Source organism: Mizuhopecten yessoensis, unplaced genomic scaffold (genome assembly GCF_002113885.1).
Source record: "Mizuhopecten yessoensis strain PY_sf001 unplaced genomic scaffold, ASM211388v2 scaffold716285, whole genome shotgun sequence".
Lineage (NCBI taxonomy): Eukaryota > Metazoa > Mollusca > Bivalvia > Pectinida > Pectinidae > Mizuhopecten > Mizuhopecten yessoensis.
The window spans coordinates 125,281-150,386 of record NW_018480040.1 but is presented as its reverse complement, the minus strand read 5'-3'; the positions used below and the strand labels follow the sequence as shown (position 1 = coordinate 150,386).

General features: G+C 33.5%; 2 protein-coding genes across 2 annotated transcripts; both read right to left on the bottom strand.

The window, feature by feature from the left end:
- Positions 1-1,082: 1,082 nt before the first annotated feature.
- LOC110442639 lies at positions 1,083-5,013 on the bottom strand. The gene is made up of 4 exons (XM_021486331.1): positions 4,900-5,013; positions 3,834-3,908; positions 1,459-1,557; positions 1,083-1,288 (listed from the first exon to the last, which is right to left on the bottom strand). Exons 1-4 carry the CDS (start codon positions 4,939-4,941, stop codon positions 1,127-1,129), a joined length of 378 nt encoding a protein of 125 aa, XP_021342006.1. The 5' UTR covers positions 4,942-5,013; the 3' UTR covers positions 1,083-1,126.
- A 6,743-nt stretch (positions 5,014-11,756) lies between these two features.
- Positions 11,757-14,101, bottom strand: LOC110442636. Its single transcript, XM_021486328.1, has 4 exons — positions 14,002-14,101; positions 12,730-12,876; positions 12,400-12,501; positions 11,757-11,940 (listed from the first exon to the last, which is right to left on the bottom strand). Exons 1-4 carry the CDS (start codon positions 14,041-14,043, stop codon positions 11,782-11,784), a joined length of 450 nt encoding a protein of 149 aa, XP_021342003.1. The 5' UTR covers positions 14,044-14,101; the 3' UTR covers positions 11,757-11,781.
- Positions 14,102-25,106: the final 11,005 nt, after the last annotated feature.

Here is a 25,106-nt window from a genome sequence, read left to right as displayed (position 1 = left end):
CGTTATGAAAGCACAAACTGGACGTTTCCAGTATTTGTTATTTACATTCGTGTTGTTCTATAGCTCCCCTTCACTTGGTTTTCACACCTGCGCGATTTACGTACATGTAAGTGCCCCTCTGGTGTTTTATGACGTTTTATTAAAAATATGAACATATAGGGTAATATCAAGCAAAAAATAAATAATTCAAAATGTTATAATTTATTTTCAATCTGATTTGTGATAAAAATGTTTGATAATGTCTATGTTTCCTGCTGTGATAATGGTGTAGAAACACTCAGCGTAAATACACAATGACAAACACAGAGCTCATAGATATCGGGCGTCATTTTTAAGAATGCATACATATAAAATTATATAAGTTGGTTTAACCTAAGTTCATTTTTTGAACAGTTAGAAAGATCCTCTTTAAGCTTAAATGGAAAAGAGGATACAGTATTTTTTAAAATATTATTTCATTTCATACAAACATGTATCAAGGGACAACAATATTTCACGTTAAAGTTGCAATTACCAATTTGTGGGGAAAGTATGCTTTTTATATGCATTTCGAAAAGAATAGAAGCTGATCACTGATCGAATAGACCATGGGAAAAGAATGTCGTAAATTCCATCAAGACCAGCCTACAATGAGCGTTCAGTTGTTTGCCGCCATTTCCACCTTCGGAGCAAGTTTGAGTCTGTTTAAAAGCACGTAAAGTTGTCAAAAGTGGTTTTCCATTCCATTCTGTTATATTTTTGGCACTGCGAAAGTCATTTTAATATTCTTTTATTGAAATGATTATCGATTCATTAAAGTAAAGTACTAAATCCACGCTTAACAGTTAAGGATTGCATGCTGTTCTTTTAAGGTTCATGTGGTACAAACTGCGATGCAGTATCGGCATTGTGAAAATCAGGGAAGATTCCAAAGCAAATGACGTCATCACGTACTGGATGACGTCGTCCTAGGAGATAAATAGTTGTTTTGCACAGATTACAGCGTTAAGACTATATAACATATAACTCTTCGTTAGAAATTTATTTCGAATTTCTGACAAAACAAATGAATAAAAACGATAAAACACAACTAAACGTCCTATCTTATGCTATATTTTAATCTTATGTTACAATTTTAGTGAACATGTTAGATTAAAGAAACCATTGTTGTCGAAGGAGGATGATGGTGATGAAGTTGGTAGACAGATGACCCTGCGCACATGCGCTCTAAATGTAGGCTTAACTGGTTGACTTCAGCGTGAGACAGCGGTGTTTGTATTCCCCTTCTCAGCAATATCATAATTCTTGACTAAAAAACAAAAAGTTATTTTATCATCACTTTATTCAACACAGTTGTGTTGTCATCTCGTTTGCTTTTTACATTGCTTAACAACTGGAATTTCCGCCATGCTTGAAAAGTACATATCTACGCAAATTCAATATTTAATTTGGTAGGTATTTAATTTAAAATAATCATACCTCTGCCGCCAGTAGCCCCTCCTCTGTGTGAATGTCTGGGCTGTTCTTCTCTTGACTCGATAGATAACAATTATGACCAAGTTTCAGTGCCACGAAGCCCTATTAGAAAAAAAGAAAGACCTTGTTGAGTGTATATAAAACAAAACAAATCACACATGCAATGTGATTTATAGCATGGATATTGCTATAATCAGTATGGTATCCGATTCCTTTTTTTATTCCGAGTTACAGTTATGGGATCGAACAACGTTCCACGATGTGCGATATGCTCGTGATGTGTGCACGGTGTGTGAAAGATGTGCAAACGATAAATATCAGGACGATTATTCCTTGCGCACATGTGTGCGGACGATGGACGACCGTTGTGCGATTACAATCGTGGTTGGTATAAATTGAGAAATGGCTTAACAATATATACAGTTTCGTATTTCAATATATAAACTTGATTTTTTAAGTATTTTTTCTATTTTTTTACCGACATGTATAAGCTATATTTTCTGAAACTTAGAAATGGTGTTTCAGTGTTTTGAAACTTCCCAAATCGACACATGTAAAATAATAACACATTTGGAAACGGTCTTAATGTGGGAGGAAAGCCGAGTACCGGGATAAAACCCACGTGGTCGGGCAGGTGACACCATACCTTTCACGTCTGATCGGGGAATCGAACCCCGGCCGCCTTGGTGAAAGGCAAGCGATATCCACTGCGCCACCCAACCACCCAAATATTTCAATATGTGTATATGATTCAATTTAGCTATATAACCTAGCTAACTGTCTCAAAATATCAATGATTTCTGTTTGTTACGTAATCGTTATAACAAAACACACGTTAGTTATGATTAGAAAAGTATTTTCTAGTAGGTTGATTCTGTTTATTATACTTCTATCAATTTATATAAAATTGTATATAATATCCATCCATATGTCTTTTTATGGTATGAATACACCGTTGTTCACAATTATTTACTTTTTAAGCTTTTCGTGTGGCATTTTATACGCGGTACTCAATGAGTCAAATCAGTGGATACAAATGGAATCAAAATTCGGATAATATATTGGTTTTCATGTCTGGTCAACTAACTTTGGTCAAGCTGCGTATGATTTAGCGATGTACTCTTAATATTAAGCTTTTAGAAATTTAAAAGTCTTGGCAGTAAAGAAGGACTTTTAAATATATTTTGACTGTAAGTCCTGTAGAACCAATTGATTAATATGCAATCAGGGAGGAGAGAGGTATTGGCAAATTGTTTATCGTGACATTTAATACTTTCTCAAAAAAGTTTTAAACTTATTGGCTGAAAACTTTCATAAAATAATTTGGTAATGACTCTATATGTGCCCGCGCCTTTTAAATATTGACCTATTCAGAGGGGAATCGACCTTTGTGAAGTTGATAAACATGGTTATCTTTTAAAAACAATAATACAGATAGTGTTGGTGTTCACTGCTATTAAAATTACTCGAATACGAAGCTGAAACTCATTTTTAAGTCCGAAACAAATAGAGCGTATTTGTTGATAGAAGGTTGGTAAAAGTTATTTATCATCGTATGTATATTTTCCAAAAATATTCATATTAACCTTTATAAACCATTGTGATTAAAATACATCATTTGTAGACATCAACAAACAATATCTGTTAGAAGATTTTTAAAAAAATCCAACAGTATAATAAGCCTTCCTCTGCTGAGCTGATCTTTGTATTAGTTTTATATTTTATATAGGTATCTCATACAAATGCACTTATAGCATAGTATAGAAACACTTTGTAAGTCGAGTTTGCTTCCAATATAGGACAAACATAACAAAACTGTGTCTTTAAGTACAAGGAAACCGGAGCAATGGATAGCCCTCTTATCTTTCAATAGCGCTGTATAGAATCTCCGACTGGGTGTGGCCTTGATATATCGGTCAAACCATATCTACCGTCGTAGATTCCATACAATGAACCATTTAAAGCATTTTTAACTATTGTTGGATATTTAATATTTTTTTCATACGTGTAATCTTCATACATATCAGCAATAGTGTTAAAGCATATTATCAAATCTAAATATATAAGTTAAGAGATAATAATAAACGTATGATAAATAGTAGACTCAAATAATAATGAAAAAAACCAAGCTGTACAATTGTTCTTCCCTGAAGGGTGAAATAGTAAATATACATAAAACACATAATTACCTACTTATATGTAAATGAATATTAACATTCAATGTTGGCAGTAATTTCAGAAATGTATTGCTTTTCGAATTTTCAAATCCATTTCTATAGTATTTATTTTATGATACACTTATACACATTGCATATTAATATAAGTACTCTTGGTATATATGTTTTGTTCTTAGGTCTAAATCACTATTTAGCACGTACTGAAAGGCCATCGTAGTAGAATGATGCTGCGTCTATTTCGTTGTTCTCGTTTGAAGAAGCAGGTGCAGCGTATATCTGTAGAAAGAGACATAAGAATGTGCAAATATCTTATACGGTTTATTTTACTTCAGAAAACATGTTTTCTTATCATCGGGGATTTGCCAAAGAACAATATGACAAGAAAAAACATTCGGGATGATAACGGGAGAAGGAACAGGACACAAACGTTGAGGTGTTATATATCTACGTAAACGGCAATTATGACGACATATTTTATCATTTAAACTCATCATTTGAACAAAGAGGGATCGATGTGTAAACGCATCATCATTTAGTTTTAGCGAATGTGACTATGAAGAACTAGAAAATTAACCCACAGGTCTTAAGTGCATTTTAGGGTAAGTGGTCCGTTGTTCGCTGTCAAGATCTCTGTAACCATTCGAGCTCATAACAGGGTACATATACGATCCTTACAGAGAACATTAGACCATGAACCCTATCAATGATATGTATATCAACTTATTTTAATTATACAGTATAACATAACCCCTGCTGTTCTCCAATCAAAGAGTTGATGTATCTTATTCTTCCGTTGCAAGATGGGACCAATTTTGATCTCTTCCAGAATCAAGGGTGTTCGTCTGTACCGGCTGCCTAAAAGACTTACAAGAGCCTCAAATATCTTGTGTTAAAGATTTACAAGTGGCTAACGACGTTTCAATTCTAAAGTTCTAAATTTTCATTTATTTTTTTCATTTGGATAAAGTTTATTATTATTACTTTCTTTTAAAATATTATCATCCAAGTGTAATATGATTTTAACTGGAAGATTGTCTATCTCACCTTTACATTTTATCGTTTACTATTACAGTACATAAACGTAACTTTGCCACTTGCAAGCAAATCTGCTTTGAATGTAAATATAGTTGATTTTTCTTTTTCTATTCTAATTTTGAAAGAAAATAAAAACACAAACAGAACAACATTTAAAACATAATATCAAGGTGAAAGTTAATATTAGGTAATAGTGTTTACTACTATTAAAATAATAAAATATATACGCCACCTGTCCGATAACGCAGAAAGCGACAATGAAAATGGCCTGCATACTTGATGTCCTTTCAATGGAAGAGTTGTCGAAAATGCTGTTAAAATGAAATCCGCGGACTGAACTTGGAGTTCGCGTCTTTATATTATTCGGTGATAAGACTGTGAGGCACTGTGAAGGGATATTTTACGAAACACAAAATAAATTTACATCGGGAAGAGCGACTGGTCCGACGAAAGTATATTTGCTGTCTTCTAACTATATGTAACTGGAATAGAAAGTTATTGCTACTCATTTGATGCATTGTTCCCTTGCAGGTTAACCAATGACAACACAACATTGTCTTTACAGTTTGCCAGTGATCATTTGACATGTCAACACTACTATGATTTTCTATACGCCGCACTTGCTGTCCATTCCACCTACAATCATATACATGAGCCCAACGAAAAAGATCCATCAACCTTTTTTTGCGATGGAGCTTTCTGTACCTGATAATTTGTAATGTTGACCTTTACTATAACAAAAATGCAATAATAGTATATTAGTAAGTATGTATAAATATTATATGTTGATCATTCTTATTTTCAATGCAAATTTTTCAAAATGATTATTGTTTTCTTTGAAAGAATTACTCATATGCATCCATTGGTACAGGCTTTAAAAAAATATAAAACAAATAATACAACCAAATTTGTCACTGTATGGTGGCTTGATTTTTACATTGCGTATGTTTTTTATGTAACATCATTTTGCTTACATCATCTGGCATTGCAGTGGGATCGAAAGACAAGACTGCAGTTGACAAAATGATGTTAACTGGATCCCCAATCAACCATTTAAAACAATAAGCCGACATCACAAATGGTAACAACAAAATTTGTTAAGATATTTTTCGTTTTTTTTATCTTTGATATCAAAGTATTATTTGCTGTAATCTTAATTTTGAAAGAATCTGTTTGAGATTTGTAACATTGCAGTTTAATATTACATTAAAAAATCAAGGTTGAAAGGTACCAAAACTATGTTATCCATAAATTCGTCTTCTGCCATAGATCTAAGACAGTGTTATTCAAAGATAAGAAATGACACGAACCTTTACTCTTCCATTGAACTTTTATCATGTCTGTCTCATAACTGGAACAACGCGTGATAGTATACTTTGATACTATCAGTGAATTCGTTTGAGAACTTTGTACACAATACACCGAATGAACAAGAGGAGCATGGGTACGCAAAAGACATAGAGGGTTGTAGATGACCCTCCATAATAATTATAATTTCTATAGGACGTTTGCAAAATCGTGCCATGTGTTTTTTTAAAACAACCTGAAAGCATGTATGTAAAATCGCTATCAGCAATATCGTAACATATGTAAAATGGCTGATATCAGAAAGCCATGCATGAACTTCAATTTCATAACGGTCAAGTGTCCGCGTAGTGGGTCATAGGAAGGGAAACGTGACATGTTCTGGTATAATACAGGAAAGGCCCTCTCAACAAATATGGCGCAAAATGTCAATAGTAGTTGTTTTATTTAGGCGTTCAGCAAATAATGTCAGTGTTTTTATTGTCATTGTTTCTAATAATTGGTCGACATAAAGAAAGTTCGCTCCTACTAACCCACTTACTCTGAATGCATATTAATCGACTGGTCTTCAAAATTACATTCTAATTGTTCTTTTTAGTCTCTCAGTATTTCGAAAACGTTTTAATACCTAAAATCCTACTAATAAAGACTCATTGTTCAATCTTCCGATGATTTGGCAAAGCTGTATAACCTAACCTGAATACAGAGATATTGTGGCAGTTTTATTTCAGTTGCACCTCCATTCTTAAATAATTAGGTGCCTTATATCAAATTTAAAAAGAAAATCTTAAACCACTTTGTGGAAGTTCTCAATCAGATGAATGCAATTTGAACCAAAACATTGTGAGCAATAGAGTATGCGTGCCAGAACCAGACATATGAGTAGCAATATATATTATATCAATTCGTATAATTTTTCAGAAATATGGTAAATATCAAATCTGTGTTTCATAATAAATGTTTATCAATTACCGTTTAAACAATAGATATATTTGCTGTATTGAAAGGTTGATATTTATTTTTCTGAAAAGGTGGATATAAGTAACAAACAAACATAATTGGTGCGTTGAACACGTCATGTAATGAATAGACTGGACACAATAAAAAAACATGAGGCGTGCAGAAAACTTATAACTGACAAAAGTTACAGCAGTTGGTGAATGAAAAGAACAATTACGGCACCGAAGGAGTAGTCATCCGTATGTTAGTGAATTTTGAAGAAAATTAGTATCTAAATAAAATATTTAAATTCTCTGACCGTGCTGATCTGCCCTTGACTGTCGGAGAAAATATATCACCTAACAAATATCTCTACACTTAGCACACCATACCGTACACCACGAGAAGATGATTACAAAAGACTTATTCGCAAGGCTACTCCATACGTATTTGATGATTGGGTAGAATCTAAAGGAAATGGGTGAAGTCTAGGATGAAGTTATACTTATATAATTCCAAATTTCATTTGACATTTTGTTACAGGTTCTGTGATTGGCTAATAGTAGCACAAGTTACCAAAAAACCAGCTGTTTTTCCATGGGACTACTTTTAAAGTTTTTCAAATCCCCATTTTACAGTATTGTCGTTCGAGTGGTCTCCCACTGGAAAAACTATACTCGCCGTGAACAAAATATGCAAGATCTACTGTTTATCATTAGTATTTAGTTATTGTATCTTTGTCTTATTTTTCATTAATTTACGTATAAGAGTTTTTAAAAGAAATTCTTTAAATCTAGTTAACCATACTCACAACAGTGACAATTTCTGTCGTCTTACCAAATCGAATCAGTACCCGAATCGGATCACTTTTTGCCAAAATACTTTGAAATCAAGAAATGTGTCAACAGATCAGTTATAACAATGGTATAGACTTAGAATAGCTAACCATGCACCATTCTTTGTCAACATATGGTTAGTGTTTCAAATAGCACCAGCAAACGTAATTCAAACTCAAAAGTGTTTTGTTTACGTTGTTAAAAGATGGTGCGTGCGACGACTATGCATTCTGTTTTGGACTCTAGGAATAAATTCACACTATAGAAATATTTGTTTTTATATAAAAATACTTGTTTTTATATAAAAAATAATTGTTTTTATATAAAAAATACTTGTTTTTATGTCAAAAATACTTGTTTTTATATCAAAAAAATACTTGTTTTTATATAAAAAATACTTGTACCTGCAAAAGGCTTGATCCTGACATTCGCAAAAACTGTAAACGCTGATTGGTGATGTCAGAGCGTTCTATACATATCTCGCGTGAACCCCTGGTGCTTGTAAGAACACCCATCGGTATTCTTCCTTTGATACAATCATAAATGAATATAATTCATCCTCAGAATATTCAATTAATGAATAAAATGATGGTTTGGTGATCCGATTTCTCCTTAGACGATATCAATCTGACAAAGCTCAAACTGACAATATTTCGATGTCACATATGGGTCCGCACAATGATCAAACTAGTGACGATAATAAGGAATTAATCTGGGTGTTTCCAACATTAGAAAGTATTAACTGAGGTGAATTTGCTTGCACACATACTGTATTATCCATGAATGTTCACGAATATGACGAACGCAGCATGCAAACACAAGTCCTAGGCCTACTTACGCCGCACATAACAAGGCAGAGACTACAACAAAACGAACCCCAGGGTTGGAATTACGACACATTATGGTCCTTCAATTACATACGAATAAGAGTTCTCTCATACTTTTTATCCATGAAAGATCAATAGACACAAAAACGTGACGAGTCTAGCTAATGCACTTTCCGTCATAATAAAGAAAATCCTCAAACCGGGTGTCAACCCTGGCCTTTTCGGGCCGTCCTCCAGAACCAGTATCCATCGATGTCAACGTACAATGTTGTTAACTTTCTCTATGTGCATTTGCAAATTAAACCACTGCTAATGTTTTTATCAACAAGGTCGCTCGACCCGATGAAGCGGCTGTGGAAAATTGTTCACGTTAGTTAGTTTCGAGATCGCCGAAATGACGTTGCGATGTGACGTCATATTACTAAACTATTTTAAATTTATGAATGAATGAAAAACAATTCGTAATTTAAATTATGTTTTTGGTTTTCCTTCCCATTGATAGTGATTTGGAATTATAGGGATTGAATCTGGGATTTCCAATGTTCATGCAAATATGAATGGGTACAAATTTACTTCGCTACGGCCGCTCATGTGGTGTGTAAGTAAATTTTAGCCCGTTCGTAATTGCATGGACACTGGAAAAATCCAGATTCAATCCGTATGTAATGTTTTTGTTTACTTTTCAATAGAAAAGTAAACGTTGTTACAGATATCGACATTTCAATATTCAATCTTTTTATCAATAAAACAGTTGAATGTAGATGCCCTTAGAACAACTCCTCCTGTATCATGTTCTTGTTCTACATCTCTACAACTATTATCCGGCTTGACAGTTAGTAAGTAGTGATCTTATATATGATCCAAAATACAAAGTTATGATTTTTTCATGAAGGGTTGTAGGTCTTGATAGTCGACAGATAGACATGACATGGTTGGCGAATACGCAATAATTTTGCATTCCCGATAATTACATGAAACTCATATCTTCTACGCCTATAGAACAGCAAGAATTCATCAAGAAACGCTCCAGTTTCTGCGTTGCCTCGTTTCAAATTCCTCACTTTACATGTAAATTTTGCTCGAATGTGACCCATGGTAAGTTTGTTTAAGACGCCCGTCATCTGAATGTGTAATACTTATAATCGTGTTATTGATAAAATTGCGCATTTAAGTGAAGTTTTCACAATGTTCGTCTATACGTGTAAAAATGATAACACCGTTAGGAGTTGTTTAGGGAGCTCGCCGCTACACTCACACTTGTACACGAACATATTTCGTAATTTGTCTAATCAATAAGCCATAGAATATTATTACCAGAGGAGGGCAATCATTTGTTGGTTATGAATATAAATTCAGGTAGTCATGGTCGTCAAATTTTGTCAGAGATACTGGTAACGAGGCTGGGACCATTACGATACCGTAGGCAAATGTCAAGATATGAATCTGACAACGCCGAGAAGACAGTGTTTTATTGACATTCATATCTTTATGTCTTTGGCTTTCCATTTTTATGTCCCCAAACGAACTTGCTTTTGATGCATTTCTTTTTCTCATTTTACTTACGTCAAACGCTTTGCAGATGTTTTTAACTTTAGAAACTACGTGCCTGGTACTTATGAAGGTTATGTGAACAATGATGGGCGTGTTCTGTAAGACGTGCTTCATTTTTGATCGATCATCAAACATGGCCGCTAGTGCTTCTGATTTGTTAACACATCTGCTAGTGAAAATCAAGGTGTTGCGTTTTGTCCATCTCTATGTCTGATTATGCTCAAACCTTGGTATGAAGGTGTAATTATTCTTTCAGGTGCGTCAATTTCGAATTTGGGCTTGTTCGGGGGACTAACATAATTATCCCTGGTGTAATAAAAACGTTTTTCCAATGTAAAGCCACGTGAACAGTAATGTTTATGAAGTAAATTTATTGGGTATGTTCAGCAATGTTCTTCGGTTTTGGAACCTCCTCTCTCCTCATTGCTGTCTTTTATACTGACCTTTTCATTAGGTTTTTTTATTGGTACATTTCTAACATTTTGTTTTGAAAAAAAATGTGATGAAACCAGTTCGCGTGTTATAAACAGTTTTCTTTAATTGATATTCTTCTTTACGATTCTCCCTCTATCTCTGTGTGTGTGTGTCTCTCTCTCTCTCTCTCTCTCTCTCTCTCTCTCTCTCTCTCTCTCTCTCTCTTATAGTTGTTTATTATTTTGTATAAGAGTTTATTTTATTGTTCTTGCATTCTTTTTTTTGTAAATAAGAGATAGCGCTGTTATCTAATTTGTTTCATTGATTTATCGGGTGACAACAATTATTATTTAATAGGCAAACCAATATTAACAGAAGCAATAAAAGTGTCATTAATGTTTTCTTAACCCTACGGACATTTATATCTGTAAACACGAGTTAAAAAGCGGCTAACGTTTTTCAGAAGTTGTTTTAACTGCGATACCAAAGGAATTACTCGAAACGATTAAGGATGGTTTCCGAATGTTAAGCGTTCACTTAAAAGGAATCTATCTTTCTATAATTTTTTGCATACTGTTATAATAAGTTGAACTCAAAAATATTTTCGAACCAAGTAGAAATAGAATTTAACGATAACGGGGATATTATTCTTGAAATAAACCCAATGGAAAACATAAAGGTCACATAAAGAAAATGACAAGAAGTTTGTCGACAAATATGCTGGACGCTTGGGATGCTTTGCAAAGGATTTGGTACTCATTGGACTAATCGTGTTGCAAATAACTTGATCAAAGTACACCGTCAAGAATTGTAACAGTGACCAAAACTAGGGAACAAAGTATTAGTATACGATTAGTCGAGGACATACCTGGTATTGCAGAAATTCCTTACTAATCGAACGAATTCGATATATTTTGTTACTCATAATGGTGATATATTTGTTAATAAAATATGCCCTTAATGTCTAAACAAAACAATATGCTTTTAATTTCAGAGCTCTATATATTAACAATAGATTAACCATTTTGTTAACAGGATCATAGTTTGTTGAGTCGAAATTACACTTATAGCAAACTCCATAGGATAATTATAATTCGAAAAGTTTTTGAAATATGTGCAATATTTTAACATGCTTTATGTTTCATTGTGTGTTTGCAACTTCAATTCGATGTACCAATATGTTTGCCGAATAAGGAAGAGTAATAATGAAATACTTGTTTGAAAAACCTGTTTCTAATTTATTCACACAATTGTACTTTTGGTAGTGCTATGGTGAATCCTTGACACGACCTGTATGTCATGTCCTCTGCAAAAGTGTTCAATGGGCACGCTTAACCTCTTAGCATCTGCATGGGTCATCTGGGTATGCATACCAGCGGCTACGAGGTACATCAAGATACTCTGGAAATAAAAAAGTCAATCAGCTTCTTTGTTCAGGCTTAACCGCCCCTCGACACAAGCAGGTCAGTTTTGGCCTTAAACTTCAAACAGAAATTCGAAAGACACCAATTGGTAAAAGTTTTATCCATATATACAGATTCTACAAGTAGTGTAAACACTATTTTATTTTATTGAGGCTTATATGTTGTATGTACTAAATGATATTTAGTTGTCACAGGGACTTGTCCATAAAGTTCATAGGTATTTTGTACATTGAAACATATGTCACATAACTGTTGAATATCACTACACGTGATCAACAGTGAACATATTATTACAAGCGAAACAATATGATGGGTCTGGCAAGTGTTCATTCATGGACTTGTACAAAAATGAAATGACACAGGCCATTACATTTTCACTCTATGTTTGATAAAGCTATTGTCAGTTGATGAAGGTATATGCTGTACTTTTACTTACTTCGAATTTTAAAAGTCCATCTGCTGTATGTACTAATTGCTGTGACGATGACGTGACGCCATGAATGTAACAGTAATGCCCAAGCTTCATAACCAGTTGATGCTATGGAGAAAGAAATTCATGTATACAGGTTAGTGTATATCAAAACGATGAACCTAAGATTCACACAATGGACCTTTAAAATTTGATAATGCATGTATATAAAGTATGCTAAACATGATTTACACTGTACTTTACAGCTGTTCCGTTCCTCTAGGCCTCATCGGTGATACCAGGGACCGAAATTGTAGAAAAACCATTTTTTTTCTTTTTTTCTTAACGGGTACATACCGTCGGAGCGTCATACAAAAACAAAGCCTGGTCGAACTCGTTTGCGTCGATGACACGCTGGGTGGTTGGTGGCATTGGTTCTTGTGTTGTAAGTTCATCTAGAAATGATGGTGTTGCTGTTTCTTGAAATACAGTAAATCCAGATATCTGTATATAAAATAAAATCACAAATCAATCAAATGAATTCTGTTTTTACAGCACAGCAAGTGTCTTTTAAAACCAGACATGATGCAATTAACATTATTTAAACAATTGTCAGTTGAAGGAAAATGAAATCTGATTTGACTATATACGATCACTCAAAGAGTCAATTATCACTATTGCTGTCATTTGCAAACACCTACTTGCTATTTTGTGCTTATTTAGTTAAGGAATACAAAAAATAGCGGCTACAAAAAAGGAAGTATAAAATGTACACCTCTTTTTTTATTTCAAACAACATCTTCATTTAATGATCAATTATATTTTTTCAGATATAAGTTCGATAATTGAATTATATATAAGTTGAACTCTATCAGCGTAATGAAATCGTTATCTTTCACACTGTGACTGATATCAAGGGTGATATCTGTCAGTGGTAAATATCCCTTTGAGATGCCAGAACTGTTTTTGAACACATCATGTGAAGCGACAGTAAAGTAAATAGCTGTTTAGGTAAGTCATCGCTACATCAACTAGGATATATTTTCTAACTAACCTATTGATGCCATTCTTTGAAGAAAACATCACCTGATATAAGAAAACATGTACTATTGTTTCAAGTTGACCTTTTAAAATGTGCAGATTTCTTGTCAGGCGTAACATCATTAAAATATAGCGCCAACGATTAAGCTATCATCTCCAAAACTATTTGGTTGCACTAACGAGTCCGCCATTCTAGAGTTTTAGATATTACTTGCATAGTAGAATATACCAAAATGTTCACTTATGTTGTTTTTTTGTCTCGCAGGAAATATTAATGATCTGCCATACTCGTGAAATGTATATGGAATTAAGCTGAAAATCATAACAATTCCTCCATGTATTAGAAAGAAATAAACACCAATCCAAACAGATTATGTTTTAAGAAAAAATACAATATATTTTATATATAAAGATAATTAAGGTAGTTAAACGAAGTTCAAGTATAAACAATATTGTCAACACATAAGGCCAAATAAGAAACAAAGCACACATCCAATATACTAAGGACAACATGATACCCTATGTTACAAATGAAAGATCTATAGTGCACCTTGTGTATATTTTTGTTGGAGTACGTTAATAACATACCTGCCCAATCAGGCACACGGCGACAGCCAACGACCAGTACATTGTGTAGGAGTGATATGTCAAGAATGACACACGTCCATTCACACACGATATATAACTGGAGACAGAGAGGAACCGTGTGCAAAATGACCATAAGTGGAGCATTATTGGCTTATGTTAGACTACATATTTTTTAAGCGAAAAATTTCTCACTTTGCATATCTGGTGACCATTTCTCTTGACATTTTGCTGAAATATATATTCAGTGTTGACAAAATAATTGTTTGACAATGTATTATTTGTGTTGGCTAAGGATTTTAAGCAGGGATGTCATTGATAGCATTCTGGTGGCTATCATCGATAAGATATTTTTCGTATAAATTTACCTTGACCTTATGCGGGACACGTAATGATATGACCAATGTAAGTTTGGAAAGCCCATTCTAAGATACATGTATGAAAGACAAGAGGCGATAGTGGGGAACCAAAATCACAAATGACCCTATTTTGACAATTTTACTATAAGTTAACCATTTTAGTGTCTGAAATGTATTGTGCAACACTAAATCTGAATATTACAAGAGGCCGATTGCCACATTGGCTCGCATTTTTTGACAAATGTGTCTGAGTTTGTGCAATGTATTGTTAGTTGATTACTTGTTAAAAACCGATTTTATAGACATCATGCATATTGGTTAATTCTCCTACCTTATCAGCACCTGTTAATGTTAAATGTCAGCTGTTCTGTTGCCATAGTCAGCATTGTTAGCTATACAGATTTATAAAAGTAATATGAAATCTTCTCTTGAATTTGATATATCTTAAGGGCAAGATAATATTTCATAAAATCCGGTAATATAGTGATCATGCTAATACTGTAATTTTAACACGACACCAATGAGCATATCCTGATTCTTTATAATCACTGCACGATGCTTCCTACTTTTCCTTTAACAGAATCTTGACTTATAAGAAATTCTCGCTAGCGCATGCGTGCGAGAGCTCAATTACACGGACCTTAAGAAAATCTAGCACACATCTGATAAATACTATACACTGGTATATATCCGCGGTACTGTTTTGACAATATGCATTATTTTGTGCCTTAATACTCAAAGGGGCATGTCGATAGTCGCGCCAAATTGTGTTTAGAAATATCTTTGACTTATCACAGGAAATGGGAAATACGGTGTTGAAGTATTTGGTGAGACTTCGTCATATTGATATGACATTATATTTGGCAAAACAAACCACACAACAGCTATGTAATGGTCATGTATTTGATTTTATGATATATAACCAACAAACATATATTTAACCTGAATAATAACTTATATATTTTGAAATAACAAGTATGTATAAGTCAAGACCTTAAATTTTGACCTTTAATACTTCGATCAAGTTCAGAACGATGTACAATGAAAAAATCAATCATGGAAATTAAGGTTGCATATAAAAGTGTGATATTCCGTTATGGTAATGATGGATATGTTGGCTAGTGGCCAGTCTAGTAATGGGGGTTCGAGGTCTTTATATATATATGACAGATTATTTGTATACGCATTTCAGGTCCTGATTTCACTTATCTTACCTTCTTTATATATACACATTTACACACGTATTTATTTTATTATATCACGATTACTGAAACATTTTCACATGGACCTGCATTGATATGTTTGTACACCACAAATACATACCAAATACTTGGCATAACTTCCGATGGAAGACATTTCAATACACAAAAATTCCGACATAATAAGAGCTTTTAACCTACTTCATCTCTTAGCGTTTTGCTTTTGGATACTATGAGGGTAGCTTTTATTACTTGTCCTTCCCCTAACATCTTAACGATGGTGTTAATCGTGTTCTACCGAATTCACTCCGACATTTCTGTAGATTAAGTTTTGCTATGCTTATTTAATTTGGCATGCTTGGTGCAAAGTCCTTATCTGTATCTAACACATACAGTAGAGTATATTGCTGATAAGAATAAACCACTGTGACCTACTTATAAATAATGTACTTGTATTTTGGGTCAGCTTTATTATATCGTCTATAGTGCTACAAATTACATGAAAAATAAGAAGACAAAGGAAACAATATTTATTTGGTTCCTCGACGAAACACCGTCATATCTCGGAATGGTCTCGAAGCTTACTTTATTTTCATATAATATCATCAAGGCATAATCTAAAAGTATACTATTGCTGTTTTATACGTGTTTTGGAAAATATTTAGTAAATGTTTATTTGGATGTCTTTCACATATGTTTACTAAATAAATGATAGTTGCTAACTTAATCACCACCTCTGGTGTTCACAATCCTACTTATACAACTAGCAACAAGTAAAGACTAACCAAATACTACTTATTTTTTATGAAACACATCCTCAAAACACCTCTTTTATTTTTAACAAACATTGTAATTGAAAACCTTGATTATTGCTTTTAAATGTGATTTTTTTCAAACATTTCTAATATTACGTAATGGGTCTACACTAAAGATTTCTTTAATGTCTAAATGAAATTAGTTTTAATATAATCGGTATTTTATCAAAGTCAAAAACACTCGCCTTGTTTAATAGGAGAGTACAAGCTTGTGACGATGTCGGTCTCCCTACGGGAACATACATATGCTTTGTTTTTTGTTAAAGAGCATACTATATACATTTTCCTGGATTGTTTGAATACATGTGCATAAAACATGAATAATACATGGTGTCTTGCACTGCTTATCATATTATCAAGTGTCATTGAGCTGCGTCATTCTTGTCGAACGAGGATATTAGCTTCCCAAACCGCTTCCCTCATCACGATATATCCTGTGCGTTGACCGTCGTCGAATGCCTGATGGGAAGGAATACATCTTTTTGACAGAAATAGAATCTGCGACCGCCATTATGTGTTGTCAAGGAAACGCTCCTTCTTAAGCGCTAGGTTTCGCCTTCATGTTTATTGCAGATATTCTGGCTCATTTTCGTTTGAATATTGAGACTGCATGGTTTTTAATTTATCCTTGTCTGATAATGATGTAGCAAAATATATTTAAGTCATTGACCTGATCTTTTTTTTTGAAATATTGTTCATCAATTGAAAATGAATTTGTTATTTATTTAGTTATACACAGGTGTGTAAAGTGTTTATGTATGTGTCAAACTAACTTTTCATACAATTAAAGACTTTATTCTGATTCAATATCTTAAGAAATTACTTATAACTGGAGATTGCTGTGATAGACTTTATTTGCTGACAAAATTGCAACCGTCTTGATGCTTTTTGTCCAATCCCTACACATGTAAAAGCCTTGTCTGTCGGTCAAATTTAAACTTCAATGTGTGTATTATAACACAAATGCTGCCATTATGCATTTTTATATGATTTACAGCTCAATGGTATGACTGCAAGTCACTTTTACAACCCACCATCGTCATAGCCTCTAGTGAAATGAGCTCTGTGTTATTTCGACGCTCAAACAGTATTAACATTTTTTTAAATCTGCAAGATGATATAGTTTGTATTGAATATCGACGTCAAACGAACTATTGGTGTAGTTTCTTCTATAAGGATTATAGATTTGATTTATTTTTGATAATGCTTCTTGCCATTTTTTTGAACTATGTTGGTGATACATCTGCACTCAGATGAGTGATACATATTTGTGTGCTTCATTGTTTTTGGTTTGGTAGTAGACGAGACGATTACCAGGTTTGAATCGTACATCACATAATGAAGTGTATTCGTCCTTGAACAAGGGTGTAAATTAAAAAAAGTTATTTTGTAATATGACGTGAAACCATCGTTATAGTAATCCAACACAACGTGGTCAGCACGTGCTTCATTCACCAGTTCATATCCATATATGGTACACTATTTTTGCTCTTGACGTAGTCAATTGCAATTATCTGTTTGCTGCATGTCTTCTTTTTGCTCACACTGTTTTGAAATAACATGTATGCGTGAAGTGAATTTACATAATTAAGAATCCTCGTACCACAAACGAAATATAATGTAACTACGCATTTGAAACGGTTTTTACCAACATATTAACTACAGCTTTAATAAATAAATTCTGAGAAAATGGGGGAAATGTAAAATATCATCAATAACAGTTTTCTGAGTGTAAAAATAATATAGCAACACTAGAACGGGATTTACAACCTGGATTTCACATTGTTATACTATCGCTCTAACCGCTTGAGCTACGTGTACCAGCCGGACAACGGAAGTAACCAGGCCCATATGTGCAACAGTTATATCCAAATGAAATTAAAGAGTGGTTGCTGTTTACACCAAAGTTCAGTGAGACATAGATTCGTAAGCAGGCTGACTATCAGTAAGATGTTAACTATTAAAAAAGAAATTAGTTCTATTTTACAAAATTTATATATATTTCTTCGGCAAAGTTCTTAACCATACTAAAATAACTATCACACTTAATACGTACAGAAATTATTTTTCTTAACAAGTTGTACACAGTTTAATTTATATAGAAAATATAGTTTTGATCCTCCTGTTTTACAACTTTGTTGTCTAGTCAATAAATCTGAATATTTTGTGTGAGTGTTCGATATCTGTTCCATTGTACATTTCAGCTGTTGTGTTTATGCATTCAACAATTAAAAAAGGCGTAAACACATTGTAAATAGACAACAGAAATGAAAACTGACAGAGGTAAACGTTCAAGAAAACAGGACGACCTGTATTGATAAGTTAAGTTCGACGAGTAATGCGCTTTTTATACCCAGCGAGACCCATACTCGTTACCACGCAAGGACCAAATTAAAATCTCAATTGAAAGCTTTTTAACTTGCACTGTCAGCTTTAAATACTGTAGAAATTTGTTTGTCTATAGCAAACATCTTTCTACTTGTCAGTCTACTTAATACTGCAGATTCGCTTCACGAATACAGATTTTTAAATATAATGTGGGACAAATTTTGAAACCAGTCTGATATAGAATAAATCCGTTGAAATGAAATCTTTATTAAAAGGTTAGTTTATTCACCTACACATTTTTATATTGTAACTTATTAAAGTATGCATTGAAAAAGAAGTCGAGTGTGTAAATACACCGCGGTGGCCGGGTGGTGAAGGCGTATGACCGTCTCCGATCACTAGTCCCCCACCATTGGGTCCCTGCTTCGTGCCAACGTTGGGCAGTCACCAGGTACTGGCCACTGGTCGGTGGTTTTCTTCGGGGTTCTCATGCTCCACTCCATCACCGAAACTTGTCTCCTCCTTAAATGACCATACGATCTTGTAGCTGTTAATAGGACGTAAAGCACAGTTAGAACTTTAAACATTGAAAGTAGACTCACTTTTACTGACCCAATCATTATTATAACGTTATATAGTTTCGAACTTTCATTAATTCTTAAAAACGTTTAAATCTACACATGACCGACCAAAGAACTTTTAATATAACTTTTACAACCTTGCACAAATCTTGTGTTCGTAAAATGTGAACCTATCAGTAAACATGTTTCGGATCATCAAAAAAAAAATACGATATTATCATTATTGGCTCCATGAATCATGCCAAACTATAAGCTGATCAACAAATTGGTACATGAGACTTGAATTTAACTTGCAGTTATTAATACCGTCACGATAAACAGTTTGTTACTTTAATGAGAAGAGAACCAGACATTGATAATGGTATGAAACATCGCTATAGATCGTATAACATAAACTACAAACACAAAATGACTTTCACAAACATTGCTGGTCAATATTTGTCTAACATATATATAAGTTCTATTGTTCCGTCTTTTCTATTGTAAATTCGAAGCTTATTATGTTATTTATTTCAAATCAATAAACATTTGAACGATGTCACAGATAACATATTCAAGTAAGTATTTCGATGACACGATGATTTAACCACTCAGTTCTGATTCGAATAAATATGGTATATATGTACTTACGTCGTGGACTAAAAGGGTCATTGTCAGCTGTTCCTTTAATGGCGTTCAATGTTTGTGTGTCAACTGACAAACCAGTAACACATACAAGACCCTGCACGGATGTTCAACTCTAACCTATCACTACAGGTCGCCATGTTTTCTTGACCGTTAACCTCGGTCAATGTTCATTCTGTTGTCTTATTACAATGAGTTTACGACCTCCTTAATAGTGAAATGTATAAACACAACAGCTTAAACGTACAATGGAAAAGATATTAAACACTCACGCAAAATATTCAGATTTATTGAATAGATAACAAAGTTGGAAAACCGGAGGATAATTACTATATATCCTATATAAATTAACCCATGTACAACTAGTTAAGACAAATGATTATTGCCTTGTTGTTACTGTACGTATTAAGTATGATGGTTATTTTAGTATGGTTAATAACTTTACCGAAGAAATTTACGTCAATTTTATAAGGAAGAACTAAAATGTTGGTTCCCCCAATAGTATACATCTTACTATTCGTAAACCTGCTTAAGGATCTTTGTCTCACTGTACTGTGATGTTTTCCGTATATACAACATTCTCTACTTAATTTCATTTGAATATAACTGTTGCACGTTTGAGCCTGGTTACTTCCGTTGTCCAGCTGGTACACGTAGCTCAAGCGGTTAGAGCGATAGTATAACAATGTGAAATCCAGGTTGTAAATCCCGTTCTAGTCTTGCTATACTATTTTTACACTCAGAACACTGTTATTGATGACAACCCCCCCCCCCCATTTATCAGAACTTATTTATTCAAGCTATAGTTATGTTGGTAAAAAATGTTGTGGTACGAGGATCCTTAATTATGCAAATTCACTTCACGCATACAGGTTATTTCAAAACAGTGTGAGCAAAAAGCAGACACCGAGCAAACATAATTGCAATTAATTACGTCAAGAGCAAAAATAGTGTACCGTATATGGACATGAACTGGTGAACGAAGCACGTGCTGACCGCGTTGTGCTTAATTACTGTAACGACGGTTTCACGTCATATTACAAAAATAACTTCAAATTAAAAAAACCCAAGTTAATACGTTTTTGACCAATGACATCACACACTATTCTAATAGATGACACATAGTAAATATAAAAGAACCAAACAGCGTTCCATATATGTACGGATTAGCAGAGATATCGCTTATTGTTTACTTTTACGGCCGTTTAACTATCTATTCATCAAACTTAATATATTCATAATATAATAAGTTTCATTAACATATAGACTATTTTTCTTGACATTATTATGTAGATTTTTTAAATAATGAAATACGAAATCGTGATACCATCAAATGAACTAGTGATACCAAAACAAAGTGTATGATGTCTTAAATCTTATTTTGTATTATTATAAAATGAAGTTTATACTTATACTTTATCAGACTATTTTACATACACCATTTCATTCAGTCCATCCGTTTGAGATGGATAACAGAGACCTGACTATGCGGCTACAGTAAGCAGAAGATATAAACAAGTATCAAATAATATGATTATACTACGGAAGCTTATTCATGCCAATTTTGGAATTCAAACGAATTGAAAGTCATACGCACGAGGTAATTTTTTTACAATCGAAATAGATATATGAACAAGAGAAAAAGTCACAAATCAAGATAAAAAGTCATGACGAAAAATGATAAAAATAGCATAGGAGTCTTCTTAAAATTATCTATGTCAGAGTTTTAGTCGATTGTGTTGACTGCTGGCTTGTAAACTTCCATTGGCTGACAACGGCGCTTAACAGGTAATTAGATTTACAAGTCAATATTTTGATTTACTTTTTCCTTACAATCTCTGACTGGCTGACTGCGGGGCTCAACAGCCGCGGTTGAGAGATACAATGAGGCGAGGCAACATTCAAAAGTAGATAAGGGTAATTCACACCTGTGTTAGGACCACCCAAGTGGACTCGGTTCAATATTACCACTCGTAATTCTAATAGTCTCTGATATATATAAACAGGATGTTTATGTCTATATAAGGCAATGTAAGAACTGAATAGACTTTGATAAAATGTGTGTTAGTTCGTCCTATTTAACAAACTGTGACCCTTCCCGTCTGCTTATTTAAATAATATGTCCGTATTACGAAATACAGATGAAACACCTAGCTCGAATGTACTTGTGACGGTTTGCACCTTTAACACACCTTTGGTGTTTATTTTAACAAGTACCTTTAAATTAAATAGGTGGGTAATAAATTAAAGTAAGTGAACGACGAACAGTTCTGTTTAATGAATCAAGAATAAATGTTTTCCTATGTTAAAGATAGAAAATTAGCAAACACTTAATGGATTCTTAGACATATTTCTTAAATATTCGGAATGAGAGTTATCAGTTTGGTATGAATAGGAATAATAAATGCCTTATTACTGTAGTTTTAAACACAATCAGTAATTTAAAACTTATTTTGCGAGCTTTCGCTGCACCTCTAGCTTGACAAAAGAAACAGACTAAATGTACTTTGAAAGCTCGAAAAAATAAGTTTTAATTTCTGTCTGCACTCCTCGATTGGTAAAGGAAACAGACACTTTTGAAAGCTCGCTTAAAGTTAAACTTTTGATTTCATTGGAAAAACAATAAATCAAAACGTTTTCACGAGTAATGAACATTTTTTAGGCGGCTATCCAATGTATATCATTTTATTGTTGTCTATGTTTGATAGTGTGTTTTTTTTAGTGTTTAAGCAATCTGTATATAGTTTATGTATACTTTTATGTAGTCTGCTCGTTAGGTTTCAGTGTTGCGTAATATATATAGGATCTTACATGAGTTTCCATTTCATATGAGATTTATGAAACAAGAATTTTTCAATTTAGCGAGCCTCTGGGGAGCTAAAATGAAGAATTCTTGACGAGTGTTATACAGTTATACAGTAATTGTAATAGCCTCTGCTATATATAAACAGGATGTCTATGTCTATATAAGGCAACGTAAGAACTCAATAGACTTCTGATAAAAAGTGTGTTAGTTCTGGCGAGCTAAAATGAAGAATTCGTGACGAGTGTTATACATTTCATATGAAATGGAAATGAGTGTAAGATTCTTTTTATCACAAAAAATGATTTGTGGCATTTATTTGTGTAAAACGACATTTTTCATGCAAGATTAAATTGTAAAAAGCGGCCATTTTGACTCCAGTGCTGAAGTCTGTGACGTTATGTACTTGTCTTAGGTGTGACGTCACAATTGAAACAATTGAAACTGACAACCAAACACAGGGATGATAGGTTATATATCACGGGTTAATACGCGAAAATTATGACATGGGTATATTCACTGGATAACACAGTACGTTATATGATACATGATCGTGTCTACTAAATAGGAGGCCAAGTATACAAATAAACACATTCGTCTTTTTTTTTTACATTTTGTCCCTGTGTATTGTCTTTTTTGTTTTACATTTTGTCCGTGTGCGTTGTCGCTCTTTTACGTTTTGTCCTTGTGTATCATCACTTTTTTCTATTTTGTCCCTGTGTATTGTCGTTTTATCTATTTTATCCCTGTGAAATGTCGTTTTTTCTATTTTGTCCTTATGTATTGTCACTGTTTCACGTTTTGTCCTTGTGTATTGTCGCTTTTTTCTATTTTGTCCCTGTGTATTGTCGTTTTTTCTATTTTGTCCCTGTGTAATGTCACTGTTTTACATTTTGTCCTTGTGTATTGTCGCTTTTTTACATTTTGTCCTTTTGTATTGTCATCTTTTTCATTTTGTCCCAGTGTATTGTCGCTGTTTAACATTTTGTCCCTGTGTATTGTTTTTTTTTTTCTATTGTGTCCTTGTGTATTGTCGCTGTTTAATATTTTGTCGCTGTATATTGTCGATTTTTTCTATTTTGTCCTTGTGATATGTCGTTTTTTTCTATTTTGTCCCTGTGTATTGTGTTTTTTTTCTATTTTGCCCCTGTGTATTGTCGTTTTTTTCTATTTTTTCCTTGCGTATTGTCGCTTTTTTCATTTTGTCCTTGTCCCGGGGATTCAATTTGGTATAAAGGGTGGGTGTGGCCCCCCTCGGGGCAGAGGGGTGGGGCCCAGTAGGGAAAATAAAGGTATTTTTTTGTCGCTGTTTTACATTTAATCCCTGTGTTTTGTCGCTTTTTTACATTTTGCCCTTGTGTTTTGTCGCTGAAGTCAATTATTTTCTCGTTTATCGCTCTGTTTCACATTGTAAACTTGTGTATTGTCAGTATTTTACTTTTTGTTTTGGTATATTTTCGCTGTTTTCGGTGTCATGTTTTCAATAAGTTGTCGCCCTGTCTATGTTTTGCTTATAGCACATTGTACACTAATATGATTTTTTCCAGCAGTCTCTGACTAACAAAAGATTAATGTAAACTTAAATATTTCAAAATGTTCAAAACGTATTCAATTTTAGACTTTCTGCTATACTACTTTAAACTGATATTTGAAATAAGGTCATAAATAAGGGCGTATCCCTAGCGTTCTACTTAACAACATTATATTTGGATGAATTCGATTCTTTCGAACATATTTCACAAAGTAAAATCAGTCAATATACAACATACAAAACTCAAGGAGTACCTTTCTAAGCAAATATTTGAACTGGCCTTGTTCAACACAGAACAGCAACTTGACATTGATCGATTCTGTACATGACTCATATGAGACGTATGGAGCTAAAGATCAGACGTTTATATTATGATGTTGATACGGTCTGGTTCTCAAGATAGCAGCACGCTCACATTGCAGGCTATTACGAATTAACACAGCAAGTTTATCGAGATGACACGTTAAAGATGCAACCTAAGCTATGATATTTTGAAGTATAACAAGAGAAAGGGGAAGCGTATGAAGGTTGTAAAATACCTGTCGCCACAAACGTTATTAGTGAATGGTACTTTAATGATATATTTCTTTTCAGACTAATTTAGGTCAACCATTGCGTTGTTTTACCAACCTTAGCTCCATACGTCTCATATGAGTCATGCAAAAGATCAATCAATGTCATTCTGAAATATACAAGGTGCTGTTCTTTAATTTTTATGATATGTCATTGTATATTGTTTCTATATTTCATCTTCTGACATCACAGATAAATATCAAAATTCACATATTACAGATCAAATATTTTTCATCCAAATATATTTTTATTCAGAATTTTCTATCCGCAGTAGAATGACATATTCGAAGTAGTA